At 46.3% G+C, this 10,579-nt stretch overlaps 1 protein-coding gene across 1 annotated transcript; it reads left to right on the plus strand.

The window, feature by feature from the left end:
* The first annotated feature begins 5,631 nt into the window (after nt 1-5,631).
* Nucleotides 5,632-8,295, plus strand: LOC117865838 (ACT domain-containing protein ACR6). The gene is made up of 4 exons (XM_034750079.2): nt 5,632-5,911; nt 6,399-6,559; nt 6,667-6,734; nt 6,832-8,295. The coding sequence occupies exons 1-4, from the start codon at nt 5,829-5,831 to the stop codon at nt 7,945-7,947; spliced, it is 1,428 nt and encodes a 475-aa protein (XP_034605970.1). The 5' UTR covers nt 5,632-5,828; the 3' UTR covers nt 7,948-8,295.
* Nucleotides 8,296-10,579: the final 2,284 nt, after the last annotated feature.

A 10,579-nucleotide genomic window follows, 5' to 3' on the forward strand; every position in this document is an offset into this window, starting at 1 on the left:
AATGATTGCGTAAAATAATGGGGGTGGTGCGTCGTCCTGCCGCTAAGCCTCCGCGTGAATGGTGACGTGTGCATGACCTCATCACCCTGCACCGTTGGAACGAGTGACAGCAGTGCGTCACACTGTGACCTGGAGCTTGCCTCTGCTCTGGAGATAGGCGTCATCAAGCCTGCTGGATTATGGTCAAGCTAAATAGCACTAATCATGCTGCCGCTTCAACCAAACACTCAAAAAGTGCACGGCCGGGTCCTTGTCAAGAGGCTCAAGCTCAACTACCTGTCGGGGGCGCCAGCTGGATCGCTCATCGCTGAAACCCTAAAAAAACATCATGCCGGTTCTAGCCACGTCAGATCCGACCGGGAAACAATAATTAGCTTTTAATAGCAGCCATTGGGTTGACAACATGTCCTTAACAATCTTGGAAAACTAGCTAGCCTCCATGCTAAGAAAGAATAAGCTCTGGGATAAGAGGGTACCGCCTGAGCACGTCCACCTGGGTTTGAGTCTCTCGAACCGGATCTGTGCCTACTTTACCTCTCGATCCGTGAACTCCAAACGCCTTCTGGCATTTAGAAAAAATAAAAAAAAACCATCTCCAACCAAAATAAGTTTTCCATCTCAATCTCATTCATCAATCAAAACATAAAAGTCTTGGCGGGCCGTTCACGTGTGCGGACACCGTTTGCCCGCCGTCACTATATATAGTAGAAGTTGGTTCGCCGATGATGTGCCTGTCTCATTAGCGGATGCGTAGTTAATCAGGAAGAAAAATGACACCTTGATATGGTAACAAAAGGTTGAGAGCTATATTCTCGCTGCTGGCAGTGGCAGGTACACACACGTAGCCAGGCACCCTCGAAGCCCTTTTCACGGGTGATGGATGGACTGATGATGATGATTCTGCAGAGGTCGTTAGCCCTTTGGAGACTGGACACGTGACATTGCTTGTTTGATCGCCGCTGGAGCCGGCCGGAATCCTGTGACGACGGTGATCAGTGACGAGAAAATGACGTGTTTAAGAACTCAAGACTCGCACTTAATTTTGGTAACAAAAGTTACCTGCATCCGGCCTCTTCTCATTTTTCTAGATCAGAAGGAACATACAGTATCGAGGTACGTACGTACAGTATCCGGCATGAAACTTGCCATACCAGCTTGTGGATGGATCATGTAGGGTGAGAGGCTTCTCTTTGTGATCAGCTTATGTGCTGAATGTTCTGTGAAAAATTGGCTACGTGTGGTCGCAGAGGCTGAAATGATTTGCTTTTTAAAAAAAAATGTAGGGTGAGAGGCTGCTGTCGAGAGAAGTATAGTTTGTAAACCTACCCATTATAATTTGGATGGATTAGTGTTAACTACCAGCTCCTGCTTGATTTTCTGAACTTCTTGCAGCTAGGTGTATTTTCATTAATGTTTTTTATTTTCTGAATTTTTTATATCATTATAAAATTTGAACATGTTGCTGTTTGGTTTGGACCCGTACACATTTTGATTAATGAGCCACTTGTATGTGGAAGAGAAGACAGACTTATCCCTTCCCTCCGGCGCAAGCTTCATCATGGAAGAAGAAGCACTTTCAGGTCAAGAAAAGAGAAAATTCTTCATAAATAATGACCACTTGAACGACTTTTGCTAGACCAAGACGTACAGGATCAGAATGTTGACTGCATGGAGTCCATAAACCCTACTGCTTTGGATGGTTCAGTACCAATTGGTACCATACTGTTGTTAAAAATGCAAGTTATGAGAAATCATATGGGTAGAAACAACATAACAAGGAGTATGATGCATGGGCAAAACAGGATTGTTGAACCAGCACATAAAGGCTGCTGAACAGAGTTGCACCTTTTCGAGGCAGAAGCCACTTTTCCTGTGGAGGTTCCTTAAGATAACACAAGGCTTGTTTAGTTGCCTTGGCACCTTAGAGATTCCTTAATTAGGAGGCTCAATCCATCCACCAAGCACCAATTAGAGATTAGCGAATGATAAACATGCAGGCTGGTGGCACAAAGAGTGTCACCGGATTTAACTTATTTGTGACACACTGCATTAGAATCCTGGACTTGCATTGCTTAGCCGTGCAAGTTAGGTCCCTGGCGTTATCACTTTTGTACTCCACTGCAAGACTCTGCAGTCAACATATAAAAACATGCTGTGGTTGCTTTTAGCATTGCCGGCATAGGTGGTACTTTTTGACTTGATGAAAGGGGTAACTTGGCAATATTATTTGGCATGACTATCATATGGAAATTAATTAATCTGGAATCATGTTTATTTTATACATGCTACCATATATTATAACAAACGAAATTTTAGTAGTTGTGGATTAAACTCATTAGAACATTAGAATCTTAGCACTTCAGAATAAACTCATGTGTGTTCAGCACGATTCTGGAGAACTAATAGTGCTTAACATGACGATTTTAGAAATATGGCATCTCTTGAAACAACCTGAATACTGCTCCCTGGGAAAAAATATGCCCAAAATTAAATCGTGTAATTGATCTATATTTTTTTGCAAGATAATTGGCATTTACGGAAGAAAGAAATAGACTAAGTAAAATAATTTTGCACGATGAAAAGTAAAGGAAGAAACAGACTAACTAAAAATTAGCCAGAATACAAATGAGGTAAACAACTAAATTCTATAGTATATACAAAAATGTAAAAAAGATTTTTATTTTGTGGGCAACAGAAGAAAGGAAGTTGGTAAAGATGCTACTATGTCAAAATCTTTGCATTTCATGACAAAACCATGTATGTTGGCATGATGCTTTTTAACTAATAATGCTTTAGGGGGTGTTTGGATACGAGGTGCTAAACTTTAACAGTATCACATCGGATGTTCGGATGCTAATTAGGAGAACTAAATATGAACTAATTATAAAACTAATTGCAGAAACCGGTGCTAATTCACGAGACGAATCTATTAAACCTAATTAATTCATCGTTAGCAAATGGTTACTGTAGCACCACATTGTCAAATCATGGACTAATTAGGTTTAATAGATTCGTCTCACGAATTACACTCCATCTGTGTAATTAGTTTTGTAATTAGCCTATATTTAATACTCATAATTAACATCCAAACATCCAATATGACGGGTGTTAAACTTTAACACCCTAGAACCAAACAGGCCCCTACACAATGATTCTGGAAGGAGGCCACCTCTCTTTTTTTAAGGGTGCAAGGACGCCATCTCTTGAAGCAATCCAAAATCACACTGCGACTACTAATCACCCAGCAAAATTGTCAGCAAAATTTCAGGTGCGTAGCGTTTTCTTAATGAAAACTCGAGGAGGGTTAGCATCCATATATAAAAAATTCTTCATTAGTCAAGCAAAAGTATTTTTTTAGAAGTGGACTGAATTGAGCCACAAAATTAAACCAAGAAAAAAATCACTGAATTATGAAGCAAGCAAGCATGCGTCTGAATGAAGCCGCCAAAACTAGCACATGTAGAAAAACGAGCCTTAGTCCTAGTTGGAAAATCTTATATATCTCGGTTTCCCCAACTGGGACTAAAAGGTTTTGCACAAAAAAATATTCTAAATTCCCAGGAGACCCCCACACATGCGCACGTCGCAAGGCACAAGTCACGCGATTTTTCACATGAAATATGCGCGTGTACGATGCGTGGAATTCGAACCCACGGCCTCAGCACATCTGACTGAGTATGAGATGCAATCCTTTTGTAGTAACTCGTGGAGGACCCTTTAGTCCCGGTTGGTGACTAAATGTTACACTTTAGTCCCGGTTAGTATTACCAATAACAACCGGGACTAAAGCCCTCGGAGGCATTAGTCTGGATTTGTAACACCAACCGAGATTAAAGTTGCCTTCATGGACTACAAAATTTAGATTTGAGACTAAAACCTCTTTAGTTCCGGATCCAAAACAATCGAAAAATGAAAGGTTGTTTTTCTACTAGCGAGGTCGCCGTGATCCTGAGGACTCTACGGGATTCTAATGGACAACGACGACCGCCTTTGGCCTTTGCCGTCAACTTCCTCTTGCACCTTCTTCCTCATGCCTGCTTTCAACACACTCATAGAAAAGGTAAAAGGAGAGCTCAAACCTGATTTATATTCATCCTCTGCACTCCACATATTTTTCTAAGGGAAAATGTCTCCATGTTTCTACTGGTCAAAAAGGCTAAGGGCGGCATGCAGACTCAGCGTGCATGTGTGTGGAAGGTGGCCGCCTAGCTAATCCTCCTTCAACAAAGACTCGAGAGGGAAAAAAAAAAGATGAGAGTGGAATGGCTCTTGGGTTTTATGAAAAGCCAAGGAGGATGAGAGTGGCCATGGTTTCTTTGAAATTAATACGCAGCTCTTTGGTAAGCAGGGGGCGGATCTCGGAAAACATGTGGCTAGGGTGGTGCGAACAAAATCTTGATGAAAACTCGTATCGATATCGAAATTATAAAAATTATTCATGTTGATGTTGAAAAGAAATGCAGGTAAGTATTTCTATGTTTGGTTGGTATTGGTATATGTGATTATTTCTAATGGCCGTGTAAAGTGACAAGATATATTTTGCTGAAAAATATACCGTTGAAAACATTAGCTTTTGTTTTCTATACTTGAATATTGTAATTAGTTGATAATGGTCCTAGCTTTATCTTTGGATGATTCAAAGTTCTTAACAAAGGGTGAGTCAAAATAAGATTTATAGATTGCCGAAATCGTGGATATGAAATTTGAGTCCCTACCGGGCATCGGGGAAGGTAGGGGTTGGAGCCACCATCATCATCATTTCCTCATTTTATTCATATGATTGAAAATGCTAGGAAAACATAAAGCAAAAAATGGCACTTTTTGCGTATCACTGTAGCAAATGAGCGGCCTCACCAGCCACCAATCACCAGCTAACCATAAATAACACGTGGGCTGATACACGAAGAATATATTGACAGATCGCAATTTATGAAAAACGTTTAATCGTTTAAGCATGCGCACACTGGGATGCTTCTTGCAACAAAATGATCTATGGAGGGAATGTCAAACTTCAAGTGACTTATGTTGGGCTTTATGCAATTTTATCTCTTTTTTTCTTAATTTTAAGAGAACATCTTAGTTACCTAATTACCATTTTTTTCTTAATCCTGCATATTGTTGGATCACTGCAGTACTAGACTTTTCTATGAGAGCATGGATTCATCATTCATCTACTCTTCATAGAACTATTATTCCACCAGTTATGTAGAAATGAATAAACCTTTCCTTTTACAATTGGAATGAACAAACAGTTGAGCAATGAATTTATCACGAAACATTGCTGCAAAAGAGAGAGAGAGAGAGAAACTCACCACAATTTCACTGATCTTGTAAACCCAGTGTGCATCATGGCAGCTACTGTCACTGCGATGTTAAGTAACACTACAACCAGGTACAGGAAGCATGGAGATAGGTCTGAGGGAGCTAGTAGTGGTTAAAATATCTCTGCACTTTAGATCCTGACAGCTACCTCCTCCAAATTGTTTTTTCCATTTACAAATTCAGAATTCAGCAAATGAAACACGAGGGGCAACAGCAAGAACATAAAAAATTACCGGGATAGATGGATTATCAGGTTATAAGCAACGCGCTGTAGCAATCTGACAGAATTTAACCTCCCGTTATATAAAGCGAGTCGCCCCGCCAGACACGCAGAGGAAGGAACGCATCAGCGTCACCACTCCCAGAGTAGAGTAGGATTGTCCGGGCCAGGCCGGCACAACGAACTTGGCAAGGGAGCAGTAGGCTGTAGCTTAAGCTCTAGCGCGGCGCGAGCTCTTGCCGCCGGCGTATCGGAAGCTGTTGATGCGAGTGAGGGCGTCATCTCCATGGCTCTCATGGCGGCGGCGGCGGCGAGGATGGACGACCACGACGAGTACGCCAAGCTCGTCAGGGGGATGAACCCGCCCAGGTGATCGATTGAACATCGGTTTTTCCTGCTCCTTTTGTCTTTCCTTTCTTCAGTTTCGCAGTTTTTGCTTCTCATCTGGGTTCGAGGATTTTGTTTTTTGAATAAAGAAAGGTCCTTAACTACGCCAGCTTCTATCAGCTCCTTGTGTTATCCGGTTCTTGTTTAAGCCTTCTTGCGCTATCCAGTTCTTGTTTAAGCCGGTGTTTCTTCTCTTGTAATCGAAGATTTCGATTTTACCATAGCAAATCTGTGCAATCGATTTCACTCAATCCGCTGGCTTCTTGGTTTGCTCAAACCTTGAAGAACAGAGCAGCATGGTCCTCTGTTCTTGCTTTCTTCAATCCTTGCTCTGTTTTGCTCATAAAGAAGAACAGAGAAGCTTGGATTTAGGCCCTCCCTTTCTTTCTTCTTCCTTCACTTTTGTTCTATTTTGCTTGGGTTTCTCTGTTCTCCGATCGATTACTTACATATGCCGTGCAAATTACAGGGTTGTGATCGACAACGATGCCTCCGACGACGCCACGGTGATCAGGGTGGACAGCGTCAACAGCCACGGCACGCTGCTCGCCGTCGTCCAGGTCATCGCCGACCTCAACCTCGTCATCCGCAAGGCATACTTCTCCTCCGACGGCAGCTGGTTCATGGACGGTCAGTACCCAATCACTATATGCTACTTCTCCCGCTCTAACAAATTATAGTTCTTCGGGTCTGAAAAAAGAAAAGAAACTGAATTCTTTTCCATTTCTAACCTTCAGTGTTCAATGTCACCGACCGTGACGGCAACAAGGTTGTTGACGCCTCAACCATCTCATACATCCAGAAGGTAATCGGGTGGTTCTTTCTCTGAAATTTGTGATTTTTAATCGAATGATTTTTTGCTGTGATTTGATTCTGATCGAGTTGGGTTTGCTGCCCGGCAGACGCTGGAGTCTGACGACTGGTACTACCCGGAGGCGCGCAACAGCGTGGGCATCGTGCCGTCGGAGGAGTACACCTCCATCGAGCTCACCGGCACCGACCGCCCCGGCCTGCTCTCCGAGGTGTGCGCGGTGCTCGCCGCCATGGGCTGCGCCGTCCAGAGCGCCGAGCTGTGGACGCACAACACGCGCGTCGCGGCCGTCGTGCACGTCACGGACGCCGAGGCCGGCGGCGCCATCGAGGACGCCTGCCGCATCGCCGGCATCAGCGCGCGCCTCGGCAACCTGCTGCGCGGGCAGAGCGACGTGCGCGCCGGCGGCGGCGGCGCCGCGGGCGGCCTCGCGCAGCACAAGGAGCGGCGTCTGCACCAGATGATGTTCGACGACGACAGGGGAGGTCACGCCGCCGCGCCCGTCGCCGACGCCGACGCCGACGCCGACGCCGACGCCACCACCGCCGCCGGCGGCCCGGCGCGGACGGAGGTGTCCGTGACGGCGTGCGCCGAGCGCGGGTACTCCGCCGTGGTGGTCCGGTGCCGGGACCGGCCCAAGCTTCTGTTCGACACCGTGTGCACCATCACGGACATGGAGTACGTGGTGCACCACGGCACTGTCAGCGCCGAGCCCGGCGGCGGCGCGTACCAGGAGTACTACATCCGGCGCGTCGACGGGCACGCCGTCCGGTGCGAGGCCGAGCGGCGGCGGCTGGTGCGGTGCCTCGAGGCCGCCATCGAGCGGCGCACCGCCGAGGGCCTGGAGCTGGAGGTGCGCACTGGGGACCGCGCCGGCCTGCTCTCCGACATCACCCGCATCTTCCGGGAGAACGGGCTCACCATCCGCCGCGCCGAGATCTCGTCCGCCGGCGGCGAGGCCGTGGACACGTTCTACCTGTCGGACACGCAGGGGCACCCCGTGGAGGCCAAGACGATCGAGGCCATCCGCGCGCAGATCGGCGAGGCCACGCTGAGGGTCAAGAACAACCCCTTCGCCGCCGGGGACGACGCGGCAAGGAAGGACGCCGACGTCGCCGGCGCCGGCACGACGGCGTTCATCTTCGGAAACCTGTTCAAGTTCTACCGGCCGTTCCAGGGCTTCAGCCTCGTCAAGCTCTACTCGTAAACCACTTCAGCTAGCCACAGGTTCTGTACATAGATTTTGGTTGATTATTGATCCTTTAAAGATCACTGTAAATACGGTCATGATCGGTTATGGGTGTAGATGGATTGAGGTTTACAAAGTAGAAAAATTAGGGGAGGAAAATATTGATTTAGCTCCCAAAATATTTGTAGCAGGTAGGATAGGAAGGAAGCAGTGCAAATGGTATACTGTGTATTACTGGGGTATGCAACAGTCTCTGTACATACTCTCATCTTGTACATATGCTCATCATATCATACATATTCTTTCTGTTGGAGGAAGAATACAAGAAGATCGAAGAAGAAGGGGAAAAAGATCTTGTGAATGCAATGCGGTTGTGTCTGGAATGCATGATCTAGCAATCTGCAAGAAGTATCTGCAGCCTGGAAAATCAGGTCTTGCAGTAACACAACATCGATCAGTCCCAAGATGCCACATGACGAAACACTTGGCAATTTGACACCGATCTAGTGAACAAAGCAACTGAGAAGCAGCTATTACTGAACTTTCTTTCAGACTGAACCTCTCTCTTTTCTGATGACGCAAGTGGAGCTATCGAACTGAACTGGAGAAGCCAGATTGCATTTCCAGAGCCCGTCTTAAGATTCAAGCATCAGTTCTGTGCTACATGAAGAGAGAGGCTGGGTGGTAGCTGATGGGCACCCACAGTTCCACGTGCCACATGATGATGTGAACAACTGAACACACAAAACAATTCTTCCTAAAAACAAAACATTTGCCAATTAGCCATTGATTGAGTGTTAAGAGCAACGGAGAAGCGGTCACTGAACTTTCAGATTAGATGCTACATAGTTGATTAAGGAGTTGGATCACACAGCTAGCACCATTACTATATCCCGAAGGAAACCAAAATAGATCATCTGAAAAATTCATCTGCTGCACTTCAAAATTCTAGATGCAATTCCTATGCTTGTTCTAAATCCATGCATGATTCTCATGAAGGATATTGGAAAGACCAAGGAATTATATTGGAGTAATAATCATTTATACTTGTTATAAATGAATTGTGCGAATCACATATTCATTCAATTTGAAGATGAAAGTGTGTCAAGCTAGTCGTTCACAACAACGTGGTGGTACTCTACTCATCATTTGCCCAGTTTAGCAATGCAAGTTCAGTGACATGACTACATCGTCATGAACGCAGGTTCAAGATATGTCCATTTTAGCAATGCAATGATATGCAAACATTCAACACAAATACTCAAGGTTATCACATCACAAACCTTCATCACTACCCAAAATGATCACAAGTCAAACATTCACTGCTACCACCAACATAACCGGATTGTCACCAAATAAATATAATCTCTAATCTCTTAGGAGAAACCAAATAAATATGAATTGATCATGATGTGAATTACATATAACTACTTCATCCACTTGAGCCATTGTTGGCAATTCATCCACTTGAGCCATTGTTGGCAATTCTTACGCCTTACTGAATGAATGAACTACAAGTGTACGGATATCGTTGCAGCATGTTACATGGGAGTATTCCAGAGTATCATATTTTTCTCAAAGAAGCAGTGGCTAAAGGATATTGATAACTAACAATGACTTATCCACTAATTAAAATACCGTCTAAACCAAAGTGGGGGTAAGTGATAATAATATACTTCCTCCGTCCCAAAATACAATTTGTTTTGACTTTTCTGAATACATAACTTTTATTATGCATTTAGACATAGTATATATCCAGCTGCATATCAAAAGCTATGTACCTAGAAAAGTCAAAATGAACAGTAATTTGGGATGGAGAGAGTAGCAGAATAGTTTATTGACACACAAGGATAACTCTACACCTAAAATAGTCAGGAGATGGTAGACAGATGGGAGAACAATGAGTCGAGCAAATGGTTCCTGAGGCAGGCCATTCCTATTTATTATGCCAAGCTAAAAGACTAAGGTCCTGTTTGTGGGCTTTCAGCTAGCTTTCAGCCCCCAGAAGCTGAAAGCCCAAACAAACAGCTAGCTTTCGACCCTAGATTTTCATGGGCTAGAAGCTGTGGAAAGTCAAGTTACAGTAGAAAGGTGGAAAGGAGGAAAAAATCAGCTTCTCGCGAGCTTTCGGCAGGAATTACCCGCCTGCCATCGCTAAAGTGCCGAAACGGTACCTTCTTTTTTTCTCCCGTTCGCCTCCTCCTCCCAAATCCTATCCACTCCTACGCCGCAATCCCCATCGCGCCGCCCTCCCTATCCGGCCGTGCTCCCTCCGGCCGCCGCCCCTACAAGCGCCGCCCGCCGCCCCTGCAAGCGGCGCCCGCTGCCCATCCCGCGCCGCCCGCCGCCCATCCCGTCGAGCCATCGTCTGGCCGGATTCGCGCCGCCACCATCCGCATTCCGCGCCGCCCATCCCCATCCCGTCGAGCCACCGTCCGTCGCCCCTGCACCCGCCGCCCGTCGCCCCTGCACCCGCCGCCCGTCGCCGCAGCCGCCGCCCGTCGCCCCTGCACCCGCCGCCCGTCGCCCCTGCACCCGCCGCCCGTCACCGCAGCTGCCGCCCGCCGTCCGTCCCTGCAGCCGTCGCCCGCCGCCCGTCCCTGCAGCCGCTGCCCACCGCCTGCCCCTGCAGCCGCCGCCTGTCACCCCT

Source organism: Setaria viridis, chromosome 7, assembly GCF_005286985.2.
Source record: "Setaria viridis chromosome 7, Setaria_viridis_v4.0, whole genome shotgun sequence".
In the NCBI taxonomy this organism is placed as follows: domain Eukaryota; kingdom Viridiplantae; phylum Streptophyta; class Magnoliopsida; order Poales; family Poaceae; genus Setaria; species Setaria viridis.

Excerpts from the sequence above, each read along its gene's own strand:
- LOC117865838 (XM_034750079.2), top strand. The coding sequence starts at position 5,829 with ATGGCTCTCATGGCGGCGGCGGCGGCGAGGATGGACGACCACGACGAG. Across the intron at positions 5,912-6,398 it reads AGGGGGATGAACCCGCCCAG|GGTTGTGATCGACAACGATG; the intron begins GTGATCGATTGA and ends TGCAAATTACAG. Across the intron at positions 6,735-6,831 it reads CCATCTCATACATCCAGAAG|ACGCTGGAGTCTGACGACTG; the intron begins GTAATCGGGTGG and ends GCTGCCCGGCAG.